The 18,585-nt window shown below is 35.7% G+C and overlaps 1 protein-coding gene across 1 annotated transcript; it reads left to right on the top strand.

The window, feature by feature from the left end:
* Positions 1–13,153: 13,153 nt before the first annotated feature.
* On the top strand, positions 13,154–18,203 carry LOC104906586 (DEAD-box ATP-dependent RNA helicase 7). Its single transcript, XM_010695358.4, has 14 exons — positions 13,154–13,697; positions 14,270–14,404; positions 14,497–14,637; positions 14,737–14,848; positions 15,056–15,126; positions 15,334–15,488; positions 15,579–15,690; positions 15,836–15,937; positions 16,074–16,134; positions 16,218–16,386; positions 16,523–16,619; positions 16,711–16,805; positions 17,431–17,564; positions 17,649–18,203. Exons 1-14 carry the CDS (start codon positions 13,251–13,253, stop codon positions 17,876–17,878), a joined length of 2,061 nt encoding a protein of 686 aa, XP_010693660.2. The 5' UTR covers positions 13,154–13,250; the 3' UTR covers positions 17,879–18,203.
* The last annotated feature ends 382 nt before the right edge of the window (positions 18,204–18,585 follow it).

The following is an 18,585-nucleotide window of genomic DNA, read 5'->3' as shown; positions in this document are numbered from 1 at the left end:
TAATAGTTTGATGAAATTTATCATACCATTGTTTTGGTGCTTGTTTTAAACACATACAAAGATCTAATAAGCTTGCATACCTTGTCCTCTTGACCAGAACCTCACATCCTTCAGGTTGCTTCATATAGATCTCCTCATTTAATCACCATTAAAATGCATTTTCACATCCATTTGATGCACAATTAAATCATGAATAGATGCAAGTCAATTAAAGCTCTAATGGTGGCTACCTTGTCACATGAGAATAGTATCAAAGAAGTCTAACCTTGTTTTGCGATGCCCTCCAACAACAAGTCTAGCCTTATACTTGTCTAAAGACCATCAGTGCTTTGTAAAGATCCACCTACTACTTAGGGCCTTACAACCTCCAGGAAGGTCTGACAAAATCCAAGTATTATTACTCATAATAGACTATATTTCAATGTTAATAGCCTCTAACAAAAAACTTGAGTCTACCGATCTCATGGCCTCACATAGGTTCTCGGGTTCTCTTTAATACACGCATTGATACCTTGCTCATCTAAGCTCTCTTTCTAGCTAGAAAGGTAGTAATAAAATCAGGTCCGAAACTAGACTCAGTTCTAGCTTTTTTACTCCTTCTAGGTTCTAAGGTCTCACTACATGATGCAATGTCACGATGCAAAGTAGAAGAAGATGCAGCAGGCAAGCATGATTGTAAACTAACTTTCATCGAAAAAACAAGCCCAAAGAATTCAACATTTTTTGACTCTCTAATAGGACGAAAAGCAGATGCATCCTTAAGAATGAGTCTATATATATGCAGCACTGTAAAAGTACAACCAATAAAGATACCATCTATAGTCTTAAGTCCAATCTTACTTCTTTAAAAATCAGGAAGTCCTATCTTCCCCCAAACACCCCTACACTTTGAGATAACCCAAATTTGGTTGAAGCCTTTCCACAATTCATAGGGAGTCTTATCTAACTTCTTATAGGGAACTCGATTAAGAACATAACAAGCAGAAAGGATAGCCTCACCTCACATGTTAGTAGGCATACCTGAACTAATAAGCATTGCATTCATCCTATCTTTAAGAGTTCTATTTTTCCGCTCAGCTATTCCATTCTGTTCTGGGGTATAAGGAGTTGTAACCTCATGAATAATCCCACTAGACTCACAAAATTTCATAAGGAAAATTCCATCATATTCTCCACCCCTATCTGATCTCACCCTTTTAATCTTAAGGTCTAATTGGTTCTCAAGTTCGGCTTTATAGATTAGAAATTTCTCTTCAACCTCATCCTTTGAACTCAATAAATAAACCTTAGTATAATGTGAAAAATATCAACAAAAGTAATGTAATATTTCTTTCCTCCCCTACTCATGGAATTCTTAAAGTCACCTAAGTCGTTATGGACTAACTCTAATAAAGTAGAGGAATGGGACACATTTTTGTTGAATGCTTTCTTAGGGTGCTTAGCTTCTACACACACTTCACATTTATCAAAAGAAGTATTGCCAAAATCGGGAATAAGACTAAGCTGTTTTAACCTTTTAATAGATGCAACATTCACATGACCTAGTCTAGAACGCCATAAAGAAACAAATTCAACAATATAAACATAAGCAATAGAGTTTCTATTATCAATAACAACATCCAAAACAAAAAGTCCAACATTACAAAATCCTTTACCCACAAAAACACCATTTCTGGTTAATACAAGTTTATAAGATTCAAAAGCTAACTTAATCCCAACTTTGTTGAAAAGAGAACCAGAAATGAGATTTTTGCTGATGTCAGGAACATGCAAAACATTCTGCAAAGCAATGGTTTTCCTGGATGTTAATTTGAGGAAAACCTTTCCTTTGCCTAAAACACTCACAATGCTTGAGTTGCCATGAAGACGCATTCTGCTTCTGAAACTTTGTTGTAGTCCTGAAACATTTCCTTGTTGGCACAGATATGACGGGTTGCACCAATATCCATGATCCATTCAGAAACATTGCTTACCAGATTGACCTCGGACACCACAGCAGCAATGATGTCATCTTCGGAAAGGTTGGCTTGAGGTTTGATGTCTTTGGCTTTGTTTGGATCTTCCTTCCTTTGACGACAATCCTTGGCAGCATGCTCATACTTACCACAAACGAAGCAACTTCTCTTAAATTTACCTTTTCCTTTGAAGTTGTTATAATTCTGCCTTATACCATGGAACTGACCATTACCTTTTGGTCCTTTACCTGGAGCAACCTTATTTTCCACAAGATTATTAGCAGAAGAAGAAGAATGATCAACTGATTTCCATTCGATTTGGATACGATTCTGCTCCTCAATCTTAATGTGGGAAACTAACTCCTGAAGGGTAAAGTCTTTCTGCCTATGTTTTAAGGAATGAACAAAAGTCTCCCATGAAGAAGACAATTTCTCGAGTAAATAATTGGTTTAAAAAAGATCAGGAATAGTTATACCTTCAACTACAATATAATCACATAAATGTTCATACTCATGAACTTGATCAAGCACAGGTTTATCATCATACATATAAAACTTCAACCAACGACTACAAGCCTATTTCTTAGTCCCAAAATCATCAGTCCCATACTTAGCATTCAAACCATCCCAAATATCCTTAGCATTTTTCGACTTACTATATATCATATAAAGGGCAGAAGTCATATAATGTAGTAATATCCCACGCGACAAGTCTTATTGTCTTTCACGGAATCCCTAACAAAATTCTCAGGAGCAACATCAGCAGACAAACAATAATCAACACCAATATGACCCAAATTCCATCTTATTAGACCACATTCTATAATTTTTCCCATCAAACGGTTCTAACTTAAACATATCAGGGACAAAGGGATTGGAAACAAGGACAACATTAAAAATACGCACATTTTCATCAAAAATTTTCCTTTTGAAATTAATTTTTCATATCTTTCAATCCATCAACTTCTGTTGGCAAGGGAGAGCAAAATCTTAGACTTTAGTGAGAATTCATGATCGAAATATAAAAAAAGCTTGACCTCTAATATGGATATCCATTAATAATTTTCATGTTAAATGGGTAATCTACTAAATGAACAGATTGTTTTTTATCATGCGATTGCACACAAGACAACGCTCCATATGTTGGGCTTCGACAATATAAGTTGCACCCTTGAACTATCATATCTTGTTGCACCTGTAAATCTCAATCAAAGTGCATACTGCATACAAGCATAGTTCATAGCAGCGAAAAGCATTAACCATAGTTTGCCTCAGATTCAACAAATTAAAGAACTTGCAAGTTGCAAACCAGAATCTTTCAACTCTTTACAAAACATTGAGCTTACAAAATCAAAAAAGAACATCGAGTTGACAAGTTTCTGATTACCAAAGATCCTACGACTACTGCAATCTCAATGCTTCCAAAAAAAAAAATCTAGTACTATATCATCAGTTTATTTTTTTTCTTCGAGAGCTGTTGGAGCAACTTCAGTACGCTTTAGCAGAGCTGGAAAGGAATATAACAGGCTAGAAAATTTCCAACAAAACGACTACAATGTTTGAGAAGCTCACAATATTTGCATACGTAAAACTCAGCTACCAAAACCTTCAGGAATGGAAGTTCTGAGACCAAGCAGATAACAAAATTTCGTCTATAAGTTCTATTCAAGGGTCATATCCATGATGCCTGACACCTTTACGAAAGGAGAGAAACAATATGATTTTATTAAGTTGTGTTCAATAATGAACGATGACTACAATACAATATATATAGGAGTACATAGAAACTCCTATCCGGAAACCATCTCCAGAAGATATATTATTCTTAATATTTATCTGAAATAAATATTATCTTAAGATATTTATCATATCTTTAGTATCCTACTTTATCTCTAACACCCTCCCGCAATCGCAACGGCAGTAATACGAACGTTGCGATTGGAGAAACAAAAAAATTAAGTCAAATCAAATTAAATACATATATTGTTGGGAACGCCATTCTTTTCGAACCCGCCAAATTTTTTCTTCTTTTTGGTGAGAACGTCAATTCTTTTCGAACTCACCAAATATTTCAATAAATCGGGAATGTCGTTCTTCTGGAACTCGTAATTTTCTTTTTCTTGAAGATGATCGAAAACGTCAATCTTTTCGAATCCATCAATCGTCAGTCAAACAGGGACACCATTCTTTTCGAACCTGCAAATAATTTTTTTTTTTTCTTGATGAGAACGCCATTCTTTTCGATCTCACCAAATATTTCAGCAAAACGGGAACGTCATTCTTTTCGAACCCGTTAAGTATACAAGGGACGCCATTCTTTTCGAACTCTTATCCATATATATCAATCCACGGAAAACACGTTCTCTTCTATCACTTTTCTTCTGTTTCCCTCCCGCGATTCAAGACCTCTCTTTGAATCGTCTGTTTTTCAATTATATGTTTGATCGCAACGGTGGTGGGCTAAAATAAAACCTCATGAAACCCTATCCATCAGTAGGAAAAAAAATCTCAACTTTATGAGAATATATCCGGCCGGTGGGCTTAAAATTCTAACCCACCGGCAGGAGAGAACAATATTTAGAGTTTTGACCCAAGATCTCAATTGGCTCTTGATACCATGACACGTTTACGAAAGGAGAGAAACAATATGATTTTATTAAGTTGTGTTCAATAATGAACGATCACTACAATATATATAGGAGTACATAGAAACTCCTATTCGGAAACCATCTCCAGAAGATATATTATTCTTAATATTTATCTGAAATAAATATTATCTTAAGATATTTATCATGTCTTTAGTATCCTACTTTATCTCTAACAATGCCAATGGCAGATTTAGGTAATGGTTGTCCGTGTCCACCTCCTCGATTTCCTGAACATAATGCAAAGCCAACCAAGACTCTTTAGCAAATGAAATCAAGGTATCTAATCCAACTAATATATGCTAGTATAAATTGATAAGATGCCCTTAAATACGGTTTTTTCACCAAATAACCCTGACAAAAAAATTTATTTACCAAATACCCCAGCTTTTTTCAAAATTCACCAGATACCCCTAACTTTTAAAAAAATTCACCAGATACCCTTACTATTAACGGACGTTAGTACTCCGTTAGCCTATATTTACAAGTTTGCCATAAGTCAACTTAATTAGCCCTAAGTCAACCTAATTAACCTAATTAACCCAACCCCAACCCCCAAACCCTAGACCCACCACCCAACCCAGCCCACCCCTCCCCTCCCTCCCCTCGTCGGCAACCCATCTTCCTCGCGCCAACCCCTCCCCTCACGCCGCCTTTCCGGCAGCCCCCTCCCCCTCCTTCACTCTCGTTGCGCCTCCCCTCCCCCTCCCTCCTTCCTTCGCGGTCCTCTTTCCGGCAGCAGAAACAACAGCAGCAGCGGCGGGGCCGGCGAAAGTGAGGGAGGGGGAGGGGAGGCGTCGACGAGAGTGAGGGAGGGGGGAGGGAGGCGCGACGAAGGGGGATGGGAGGCGCGCGCGACGAGAGTGAATGAGGGGGAGGGGGCTGCCGGAAAGAGGACCGCGAAGGAAGGAGGGGGAGGGGAGGCGCGACGAGAGTGATGGAGGGGGCTGCCGAAAAGCTTGGCGCGAGGGGGAGGGGGTTGCCGGCGAGGGGGAAGGGAGGGGGAGGGGGCTGGGTGGTGGGGTTGGGGTGGTGGGTTAGGGGAGAGAGAGGGAGTTAGATTAATTAGGTTTTTTTAGGGTTTTTTTTAGAGTTTTTTAGGTTTTTTAGGGTTAATTAACACTAATGACTAACGGAGTTAACCGCCGTTAGTCATTAAGGGCATTATTTGTCATTTTTTAAAAAATTTGGGGTATCTGGTGAATTTTTTTAAAAGTTAGGGGTATCTGGTGAATTTTGAAAAAAGCTGGGGTATTTGGTGAATAAATTTTTTTGTCAGGGGTATTTGGTGAAAAAACCGCCTTGAATAAATAGTGTTAATGTGTGATATTCGTAGCAAGGCTCAAAGACAGGGGGGGCAAACAAAGAACCCGTTGATAGCTTGATATACCTCTACCAAAAGGGCACACAATTGAAGGTTAATTTTTCTTCATCAGTTTGATGGAATACCACTAAGGCTGTGCTTGTTTTAGGGAAAAACATATCAGAAATGACAGTTAAAAATATGGCTTATCAAAAAGTGAAGAGAAACTATTTCCCTCACAATTAGATGTTCTTGGAAGTTGGACTTACCACCCTTTGTTCAATTCAGATACCCTCTGTTAACTAAACAATAATCAGCGGTTTCCTACTCATAGTTGTTGCCTGCTAGTCTTAGCTGTGTGCAACAGAAGGGAAATGACAGGCCTCTAGACTCTAGTGTCGGATGTTGTGCAGACTTTAGTCTCTTGATTGAGAATCTCTATTCTAATCCTTCAACCATAGTTAAACCCTGGTCCGGAGGCATTCTTTCCATTCAAGAAAACATGTTCTAATGTTATAAGAGGTTTAATTTCAAGCTCCTATACCGCGAGAGCAACAACAGAGATGAGAATATCAGTATTCCAGCAGATATCTCTACATTAACATGATTTTCTAGCAATTGCTCAATTACAGCCCATTCTAGTTAAACTGTTAAAGTCTGGCGGAGTTTACCCTGCTAATTTTTTTTTGTTAGACTTCACTCGCCAGATTGCCAAATTGCGATACCTGCAAGAACTGAGAAAAAGAGCAGATAAGAAAACAATAAACAATTTAGAGTCATTGTATTACAGGCTTCCAACAATGTTTTGATTCAAAGTAGATTATATATAAACCAATAGTTTACCTCAATCTCATTGGACTCGTGATGATCGTTAAGAAACTGACAAAACAAAACAAATATTAGTAGAGGAGAAAAGGAACTCGAGAATAGAAATAAGTATTAGTAGAAATTCGTACTTCAAGAATGAGCTCAGTGGTAGGCCTGTCAATAGGGTCAAGAGAGATGAGGCGCTTGATCAAATTTTTTTTCTCCTTCACCATAGAAAAGTTCCCCAAACATTGTTCTCTTTGGTGTGAATTCCCTAAAACTGTTGCCTTCTCATGACCACTGTTGAAAGCAAAAAGCATATCTAATAGTCGTAGCCTCCCCTCTTAATTCCGGAGCCACATAGAAACCCTCGGCAATTTTCGCTTTTTCAACCCATTCACCTAAAACAGATGCTGCAATTCATATAACAATTAGAGTAGAACATGGAAAATTTTAAACTAAATTCATTCTCACAATAGTATACCTACCCAATCCAAACTTCACTGTATCTTCGTCAACCAAGAAGATATTTGATGGTTTTAGATCTCCGTGTCTAATTCCTTTCATATGAATGCAAACCATGTGTGATCTGCCTGAAAATTTTCCAAACCATATCGTTAGAAATAGGACCCCCGGATCGATGAGCTTATCTAACGAATTGCAGCAGAGCTCCTGTTGTATATACAAGCAGGGAAAGAGCGACCCTTTCTTAATCTCATAACCGCCCTCTTCATCACCCGGTAATGCATAAGCACCTACACATGTCGCTTCGAACCATGGCCGTATTTGGGCATGGGCGAGAGGGGCAGGCGCCTAGGGCCCCAAAACACATCGCCCAAATAAGTAAGGTAAAAGAGAATAAAAGAAAAATAGAACATAGATGAAAAAGAAAAGATCACTGCAAAACTGCAAATACAGTCGACAATTAAGCTTATTGCGAATTAAGTTTCTTATTCAATTCTCCCACTTGTTTTTCAATTCAATGTCAAACGCTCAAAATTTTTGGGTAATTTCTCTCTTTTCTTTGCAATTTTTGTTCTTTATTCGATTTTTTTAGGTTTTGCAAATTCTGAATTTTATTACTTCATTTTTTGACCAAGAATTATTATAATTATTTGAGATTTATAATGACACACCGTATTTTTTCATAGTAACTAAGTATTATACATTAAATCAATTTAATTTTTCTGAAAACTTGAATAAGTTTTGCGAAATCATATTGTTGCTATTAATTTTAATGAGCGACTGAACTCGAAAATAGATTGGGCCATAGAATTAGACAGATTAGACCATGAAAATATATTTTTATTTTTATGCCATGTTGTAGACCCTTAAAGGTTGTTAATGCATATAAATTTCAATCTTTCTTTAGTTTTTAGTCTTATACTCCCATTTGTATTTTCGTTTAATATAAAATTTTGATATTTGTATATTGTAGAATTGCATAATGAATCGGAATAATAAAATGATAAATTTAATTTTACCCCTATTGTTTTTTTTGTTCTGAATAAGTTTAGATTAGTTCATAATATTTTATTAAAAATAGTGCAAAGAAAATTAATTAAAAAAGAACAGACCCTTAATCCATAATTTTTTAATAAAATTTTGATATTATCTAATATAAATTCAATTATTTTTTATCACTTTATTTCGGTCCAGGTTAAAATTTTTCCGCTTTTCGTCCTTCTATAATGAATGGTTGTAACTTTATTTGTAATTTCTTTATTAATCATTTAATTGTGTATCTTTTCAATTTCTTTTTTAAATGATCAAGTACTTACATCCTTATTTTAACGTCTCTTTCAAAAATTTCGGACAAAAAAATTGTTTATTTTTCGGTTTAGACCGAAAAATAAAACATTAAAAAAACTTGGACTTAATCAAGGCCCTAATATGTAGGCTCGCCCTTGGGCCTCCAAAATCTAACCGAGTGATATCTGACGACATTCTTATGATGGACCTTAGCAATATAACAAACCTCATTGTATAAATACAATTTACAAAATCAGCACAAAATATAGAAGGAAGAATATATGACAGATTAGATTGAAGTATGACATATTTGGTCGAAGGTTGTTAAATGGTTCAATTACAAATGCACAGCATCGTGTATATAGAGCACACTTAATATGCCGAACAACTAAATATAAAATATAGAGCACACCTAATAAGCCCAACAACTCCTGTCAAAAAATAAGCCCAACAACTAAATATAAAATACAAATAATATAAACAATGTGTTTCCTAACAATATATTCATTTGATATGTGATTTATTTTATTTCCTAAGTCTAATTGGTTTAGGATTCTTGAGATTGTCTTGTTAGAGACCGCCTATGTTTAAATTAAAATTAGGCTATGGTAAGTCCAATATTAAAAAGAGATAGCACAATAGTGACTCGGTTAATTTCTTTCGGTGACTCGTTTAACACATTTAGTGACTAGGTCTACTTTTATATTAAAATTAGATCGTCTCTTTTAATAATTTTTGAGGATCCTTTTATTGGTCTTCGTGTTGAGTTAGGATTGTTTCTTAATCTTTTCACGTCAGTTTGTATTAATATGTTTATCTAATTAATCACTAATCATTAATCATTAACCAAGCTTTGCCAATTATTCTAATAGAAACAAATTAACATATACTAACACAAGTACACAACATTAATATCTTCAAATAGGAATTACCTCACAACTTTATCATAGTCCATTTCCACCTGAGGGTCAAGTACTACTTTCTTCACTGCGTATAACTGTCCATCCACATTGTTACATCATTTTACCACACAGCCATATCCACCAACGCCAAGAATCCCTTGCTCCTCAAACTCATTGAGATACCAAGACTCAGATCCATCCGGTCTGGTTTTCGGAGTCCGGATCACTCTACCAATCATTGGACATTTGATTTCCATGTTTGAATTATCAAATGAAACTAGGTAAATCACACGAGTAAATTCACGCTGCTAATTGATCAAAAACTAGAATTAAAGCTCTAAATTAAGACTTAACAAACACTTAAAAAGCAAAAACTGAAGCACAAAAAAGAAATTCGATTCAAATTCTTACTAAATTGCTACTTCTAAGTTAAGCCAAAACATTAAAAAAAATTATGAAATGCAACAAAGAACTAAAAACTTCAAGTCATAATTCGAAAGAAAATCAAATTCAGAGGAATGCTATTCTCTACGAGGAGAGAGATAGAGATAGTACGAATGGAGAATTAGGTAATCGCAACTACATATTCAAGGTGCATAATCATATTCAAGCTCAAAAAAGAAATTCGATTCAAATTCTTACTAAATTGCTACTTCTAAGTTAAGCCAAAACATTAAAAAAAAAATTATGAAATGCAACAGAGAATTAGAAACTTCAAGTCATAATTCGAAAGAAAATCAAATTCAGAGGAATGCTATTCTCTACGAGGACAGAGATAGAGATAGTACGAATGGAAAATTAGGTAATCGCAACTACATATTCAACATGTCGATATGGCCCCCATAAATCATAATGAATTTTCTCAAAAATACAAGAAGCACGAGTATCACTAGAAGGAAATTTGTGTCTGGAATGCTTAGAACGAAAACAAATCTCACAATTAGGATCTAAATTACCCTTATTATTGCAGAGAGGAGGGAGTAATTTTATGACTTTTTCAGAGTGATGGCCCATGCGGCAACTTTTTACCAAATACCCCAACTTTTTACAAAATTCACTAGATACCCCTGACATTTTAAAAAATACCCAAAATGCCCTTTTTGGTTAACGGGAGTTAGTGCTCTGTTAGTGGTAACTATATATTCACCATGTACCCCTAAGTAAAATAGCTATGCACCAAATACCCTTATTTTGAATGACTTGTAACGGCTGGTGTATCATATTAAATACACTTCAATTGGCGAGGTTGAACGGTTGAAAGGTAAACTAATTGTTTAGGGTAATCGTTAAATAGAAGGTGTTGATTATAATAAAACATTTGCTCCTGTTGCGAAAATGGACACTGTACGTTTATTTTTAACTGTGGGTGTATCTCTTAATTGGGAATTGCATCAGATGGATGTTCATAATGCTTTTTTACATGGTGATTTGCATGAAGAAGTTTATATGAAACTCCCGCCTGAGTATTGTGGTGCTCCTCCAGGGAAGGTTTGCAGGTTAAGAAAATCGTTGTATGGATTGAAACAGGCACTCGATAGTGGTTTGAAAAGTTTTCTCAGGCATTGAAGTCATATGGTTTTAAACAGTCTGCTGCATTATTCTTTGTTCAGTTGCATTCAGGAACATGTTACTCTTTATGTTCTTGTTTATGTTGATGATTTGATTATTGCAGGCTCATCTCATGATGTTATTGTTCGATTTAAGGAATATTTGAGTTCATGTTATGAAGGATTTGGGTATATTGAAATTTTTCTTAGGCATTGAGGTTGCTAGAAGCAATGATGGTATTTTTTTTTTATCACGACGCAAATATGCGTTGGATTTCTTAACAGAAGCAGGTATGTTAGGTTGTCAACCCATTGACACACTTATGGAGCAGAATCATAGTCTCACTTCCGCCGAAGGGTCACCATATGCGCATCATAACAGATATAGGCGCCTAGTTGGTCGCGTGGTATATCTGTCTGTTAATCGTCCTGAGTTAAGTTATGCTATTCATACTGTCTCAATTTCTTGTTGCACCACAGGTTCTTCATTAGGATGCTGCTCTTCGTGTTTTGCGTTATCTAAAGGGCAGTTCTTACTAGGGTATTGTGTTGCGCCTTTTGGGTAATATGCAACATACTGCTTTTTGTGACAGTGATTAGGCTGCTTATCCGTTGACTCGACGTTCTGTTACAAGTTATTTGGTGTTTTTGGATCGTTCCATTGTCTCCTGGAAGACTAAGAAACAACCAACTTTAGCTCGTTCATCTGCAGAGGCTGAGTATAGGGTTATGGTTGTTACCACTTGTGAGTTAAAGTGGTTGAAGTATTTGTTGTCTTCTCTTGGTATTTTGCATCCTAATCCTATGTGTTTGTATTCATATAGTCAATATGCTATTCGTATTTCAAAGAATCCGGTTTTCCATGATCGCACGAGGCATATTGAGGTAGATTGCTATTTTATTCGAGATGAATTGACTTCTAGTCACTTATCTACCTCCTATGTTCCTATTGGACATCAATTAGCATATATCTTAACCAAAGCTTTGGGACAACACCAATTTGGTTTTCTACTCCGCAAGTTAGGCATTTGTGATCTTCATGCTCCAACTTAATGGGGAGTATTGGAGTATTATGTTTATTAGGAGTCTTGTATTATATTCCTATTTGTAAAGTGATTAGGATATCTAGTTCAATAAAATTTATGATATTATATTGTATACATATTCCTTTAAAGTTCAATGAGAAGATTATAGAGTTATCCTATATTCTAAATATTAACAATTGCTAGCATAATCTTGTCAACCTTTCATGTATATATTCACCGAAAGCAAGGTATCATTGGATCATTTACCACATAACCAAAGTAAAAGTAAAAGGAAGCTACAAACTTTGAAGTCTCAAGAGTCAAGACTAAGTTCTTTCTTGCAATTTCTCTGATCCATTTTCTCTCTGGTTCCTGAGTTGGATTCATAACTTTGAGTATTTGATAAAACAACCTTTTTCATTCACAATAGTGATGTAATTCCATCATATGGTTGTCCAAACATTCAAAATATTATGAAATGATGTTTAAACAATAAAAGTACTAAAGTACTTTTTGTCATTTAAAATTAGATCCTCAAATATTGAACTCGTGATAAGAATTACCTTGCACACATATGTAATTATATGAGAAATTTACACTATCTAGTAAAAAAATTTAAAATCTAACAATCTCATTTAAAATTTAGTATTGAATAACATTTTAAATTATATTCACGATTAAAATAATTGAATTCATCTTATATTGAGTCTGTCACTTCTTATTCCCGAACTTTAACATTTATATATATTAACTCCTTAAAAAACAAGAAAAAATGACCCAACTTTTTTTACTAATACAAAATCGAATGCTTCACGAATATAAATTTTATTATATACTTATAGTACACCCAAAACTATTTTTTCTCCTCATCAGTGATTCAAAATCATCCAAATAAACAAAATATATTAAAAAAATAAAAGTTTCAAATAAGTAGAAATTAACATATTCAATATTAACAAAGCACAAGTATCTTGTCCAAGAATTTGTAAACTTTCATAAACTTTCATTTTATTCATCTTCCCTAACCTTCCTTGATGAGTTGATGTATATAGCCACACATGCATAAAATTCTCAATGTGAAGAATATGCTAAATTCCTATTGACCCCAAATCAAAGGGCCACTATTCAAATACAATAGGGTTTCACAATCGGACGGCCAACATACAACCTCACCTCCAAAAAATAAAAACGAACAACATATAAAATCTAAAACCCTAACCGTTTTCTCTCTCTCTTTCCTTCCTCCCGCTACACACTCCACATAGAGAGAAAAACCTCAAAAATCTCTCTTCCCCTATTTTCTCTCTCCTCCAAATGCCTTCTCTACCCATGTCCGATTCTCTCTCCTGTGAATCCCCAAAAGAAAGGAGCATGAAAGAGAAGAAATCGAAGCTTGAATCAGTAGATTCCGAGAAGAAAATCAAGAAGGAAAAAAGTAGCAGTAAGAAGAGAGATAAAGAAGGGGAAAAGGAGAAGAAGAAGCGTAAGGCTGTTGAATTAGACGATTCTTCTGATAAGAGTGAATTAGTTGAACCTGTTGTTGATTTGAAGCCTAAAAAAGCTAAATTAATGGAGGTTAGTGATGAAGCGGAGGAAGAAGAAGCCGAAAACCCTAATTCACTTTCGAATTTTCGTATTTCGAAGCCATTGAAAGATGCTTTGATTTCGAAAGGGATTCAGGCGTTGTTTCCCATTCAAGCTATGACCTTTGATATTGTTATTGATGGTTGTGATTTGGTTGCTCGTGCACGAACTGGCCAGGTTTGTTTTCATTGTTTGCGAAAATTTAGTTTTTTTTTTTTCTTCACGAAGATATTATGATTAAGTTTGGTTGAGTGATCCTAAATTAGGGTTTAGTATTAGTATTTGCAGAACTGCGAAGTTTTTGAGTTGTCGATTGTTGGTATTATGAAATGGATTGGTAACTTGATTAGGTTTGGTTGAGTGATCCTAAATTAGGGTTTAGTATTAGTATTTGCAAAACTGCGAAATTTTTGAGTTGTCGATTGTTGGTATTATGAAATGGATTGGTAACTTAATGTATACACGGAAGGAATACATCGAAAGTATATCCTTGTCCTCAAGCATTGCCAGAGCTCAAAGTATAGTTTAATATAGTATTGTGATATGGTGCTAATGCTATCTAAGCTTCTAGGAAAAATTTCTATTATTATGAGTTTCTGGGATAATTTTTCCTTAAGCCAGTACGGCAAATATTTCACCACTGTATCTTGAAGGCCTTGCTTGTGTTCATAAAGCAGTTGTTTATTCATTTCGTAAATTTGTCGATTTTATTTTATTTATGTTGAACTAGATGCTTTGTTCTTATACAGGGTAAGACACTTGCTTTTGTGTTGCCAATATTGGAGTCTCTAGTAAATGGGCGAACTAAAACCTTGCGGAAAAGTGGCTACGGTAGATTACCTAGTGTCCTGGTTCTCCTACCCACCAGAGAATTGGCAACTCAGGTACTGTGCTTAACATAATCGCATCCATTCTGATTTCCCCATCATTGTTACATGGAGTTGCATATTAAAGATATGTCTTCTTCTGTATGTAGGTGTATGCTGATTTCCAATCTTATGGAAACTCAATTGGACTTGCATCTTGCTGTGTTTATGGGGGCGCACCCTTCCAATCTCAGATAACTAGCTTGAAAAGAGGTGTTGATATTGTTGTGGGAACACCTGGTCGTGTTAAGGTATTGTTGAGATCGCACTTGATTAATTTTTACATGTTTAGCAGATTGTTGTTGCATGCGTGGGCTCATCTAACTAACTTTCTAATGATGCCTTTGTAGGATCTATTGGAGAAGGGTGTTCTTAACCTTGGTTCACTGCTATTCCGAGTCCTTGATGAAGCTGATGAGATGCTCAGAATGGGGTTTGTTGAAGATGTTGAACTGATTCTAGGTTTGTCACTTCATAATTTGTTGCATATCTCCTGCATATAACTCCCCAAGATTTGAGACTTAGTCAGTTTGAAAATTGACCTGCCATTGTTTTATATTCTGTGAACTGTGTAGCCAAATCCCCCCCTCCCATTCCTTTCCTTATTACATGACAACTAACTGTTTTTCCTTATTCATTTTCAATATCCTATTTATACTGATCTTGCAGGGAAAGTAGATGATGTTACCAAAGTTCAGACACTTCTCTTTAGCGCTACCTTGCCTGATTGGGTTAAGCACGTAAGAATCTTTTTTATTTTATTGATTTCCTCCATGATATTGAACGAATTGCATTTGTGATGGAATTTCAGATTAGGAATTATCAGGTGAAGTTAATTTTATGATTGTGGAGTAATAACTTGTGCAGAAGTTATCTCTCTCTTTGGTGTCATATTCCGTTGATAGATATAATTAAGTATTCTGAACCAATGCTGTTGTCTTGTCTAGATTTCTACTAGGTTTCTCAAATCTGCAAAGAAAACTGTAGATCTAGTAAGTGACCAGAAAATGAAGGCCAGCACCAATGTTAGGCACATTGTCATACCATGTTCGGCTTCTGCAAGGCCCGAACTCATTCCAGACATTATTCGCTGTTACGGCAGGTTGGTTTGTCTTATTTTTATTATATGTCCATGTTATTAGCTTCTGGCACTGTTTGAAGTAGCTAACTTTCTCATGTCATTATAATCCAGCGGAGGTCGTATAATAATTTTTACTGAGACAAAGGAATCTGCTTCTCAACTTGCTTCATCATTGACTGGAGCACGACCTTTGCATGGAGACATACAACAAACACAACGTGAGGTAAATTATATAGATCAACTACTATTAATCTCTTTTATGTCGAATGATGTTTTATCTTGATCAATGGAGTTACTATACTATGTTTGGTTTTTTTGTTGGTGAAACTTTTAAGGACATTTCTAATTTTTGATCTATGAAATTTCAGGTCACCCTTAAAGGATTTAGATCTGGAAAATTCATGACATTAGTAGCAACCAACGTAGCAGCAAGAGGTCTGGATATAAATGATGTGCAATTGATTATCCAGGTGAGTTCTCTGCTTTTGTTTGTCGTGGATTGTGGCTGTTAAGATTGGCCACTCCAATATTTTTTTTTGTTTTCTTTTGGCAAAACCTTTCCTAAGCTTAACCTGTCTCTCATTGCTGTTCTTTTGGGGTTTTTAGTGTGAGCCTCCTCGTGATGTTGAAGCCTACATCCATCGTTCAGGCCGGACAGGCAGAGCTGGTATATCATATTCCTATTATTTCTAATAGATTATTGGATTTAATTGCTTTCGCTGTACTTATCCAAGGATTGATACTTGACAGGTAAGAATGGAATTGCCGTGATGCTTTACGATCCAAAGAAGGGCAGTGTCAATAGAATTGAAAGAGAATCTGGTGTGAAATTTGAGCATTTATCTGCACCACAACCCGCTGATGTTGCCAAAGCAGCTGGTGTTGAGGCAGCAGAATCCATCACCCAAATTTCTGATAGGTATATATACATATTATATCGTATCCAAGTTTCTATAAAAACAGAAATGCCCTATTCGTTTTGGATATTCCCCTTGAAAGATATAAAACATGTACTATTATCATCTTATGAAATTGCACTCTACTTTCCGAATCAGTGTGATTCCAGCTTTCAAGGATGCTGCTGAGGAGCTATTGAGTACATCTGGTCTATCTGCTGTGGAAATACTTGCAAAAGCACTTGCCAAGGCAGCTGTAAGTTCCTAACATCTGCCTTTTGCATGTACCATGGATATGATTAGTATGATGTTACATGAAAAAAATAATGAGGTGCATTGTTTTACAGGGTTACTCAGATATAAAAGAAAGATCACTCCTGACTGGCATGGAGGGCTATGTAACTTTACTCATTGAGTCAGATAGACCAATGTATACACCATCGTAAGTTGCTGATATTACTGGCATCGTTTATTTTAATCCTACCTTTTTTTTCACCATTTGCTAGCAGCCATATACTAGCTCTGGTGACTTGTGTTTGTACATTGATTTTGTCCTAGTCATCGTAAAGGACAAGTGGAGGTTGGAATAGTGAGAGTTACTGAGCTTCTAGGATAGTTTAGAAGTAGGACAATAACAATGGAACTGAAGAATATACTTTACGAGGCTCTAACTAATTGCCCACGAGTTATAAGATTGCTGCCACAAATGTTTGAGTCAATGATTGCATCATTCCCTTTGTTGGGAGAATGTGAAGCAGTACTGTGTGCTGTTGGAATTGTTATCACCAGCTCTTTCCTTTTTAGCCATCATTATCTTCTTTTGTTCATTTCTTTATTCATCATAGCTCAGTCTTGAGAAATAATTTGTGGAGACTGGAGTTAGTTTCTAAAGATTTTTGTCCTTTAATGCGTAGTATGCAAATTAGCCTAGCCCCTAGCATATTATTCGGTAACCTGTTCTGGAAAAGCCGATGAATACTTTTGCCATTCTTCCGCACAAAAGTTACTTGTGTGGCTTATGAATTTGGTTTCTTTAGTTCCTTCTCTAACTTCTTCACTCTATTCAGGTTTGCGTTTTCTATATTGAGAAGGTTCTTACCTGAGGAGAAAGTAGAATCAGCAATGGGGGTAGCAATCACGGCCGATCAGAATGGCGCTGTGTTTGACGTTCCAGTCGATGATTTAGAAACTTTTGTTACTGGTAAATAGATTAAGATGTATCCATTTATATTTATGCGCCTCATTTATGTTTGATTTTCATGTTGTTATATCTACTATTTCACAGGCTCGGAAAATGCTGCGAATGTGAGGTTGGAGGTGGTAAAAACCTTGCCTCGATTACAAGAAAGAGATACTTCAAGAGGACGATTTGGTAATTATAGAGGAGGTGGTGGTGGTGGTGGTGGTGGCGGCTCAAGATTTGGTGGAAGAGGAGGTCGTGGCGGCGGCGGCGGATATTCAGATAGAGGGAACAACCGTTTCTCTGGGTTTGGTAGAGGAAGAGGTCGTCGTTAATTCATGAGTTAAAAGGATATTCTTGCACAAGCTGCAAAAAAGTTTTGATGATGAAATCTATTAGTTTGTATGTTCTATGATTTTTTATATTTATTTTCTTGTCATTCCCCTGTTGATGTGGTGTTATAAAATATGCCGTCAAGCAGTGGAAATCTTCAGCTGTACTCTAGCATAATTAAATGGAATCGCTTGGTTATAAGCTAATCTTAATATCAGTGACTTTTTTTGTACTTAATTGTTTGGACGATCAGAAACGCACGTTAAGGGCGAATGTAATGCTATAGTGGGAACTTCGTATTAATATTATTTCTTTTTGCATCATTAATACTGCCCGGCTCTTCCGTCTTTGCAACAATTTATCAGAGTTAGTGAGACTTCTCAACTGCTGAAATGTGGGTAATTTTCTTATAGGTTTGCTCTGGTACATTAAGTTCTCTGTTAAGCTTTATAGCATTTTGGATGAATTGGTGGTTGTACGTATTTTATTTTTAGTCGTTATTAGAAAATATAAGGATAGATAAGGTCAAATAAAGTTTAATAAGTTTAGATGAGTTAAGTTTAGCAAAATAAAGTAAAAATAGGTGTTACTCTCACAAAATAAGGTAAATAAGTTCAGATAATGTTATGTAAGGTTTAACAAGATTAATTACGACTAATAAGTTTAGATAAGTACAGATAATGTTATGTAAGGTTTAATAAGGACTAAT

The sequence above is a fragment of the Beta vulgaris genome, chromosome 3 (genome assembly GCF_026745355.1).
Source record: "Beta vulgaris subsp. vulgaris cultivar EL10 chromosome 3, EL10.2, whole genome shotgun sequence".
Classification (NCBI taxonomy): Eukaryota; Viridiplantae; Streptophyta; class Magnoliopsida; order Caryophyllales; family Amaranthaceae; genus Beta; species Beta vulgaris.
This window is presented reverse-complemented; position numbering and strand designations above follow the sequence as displayed.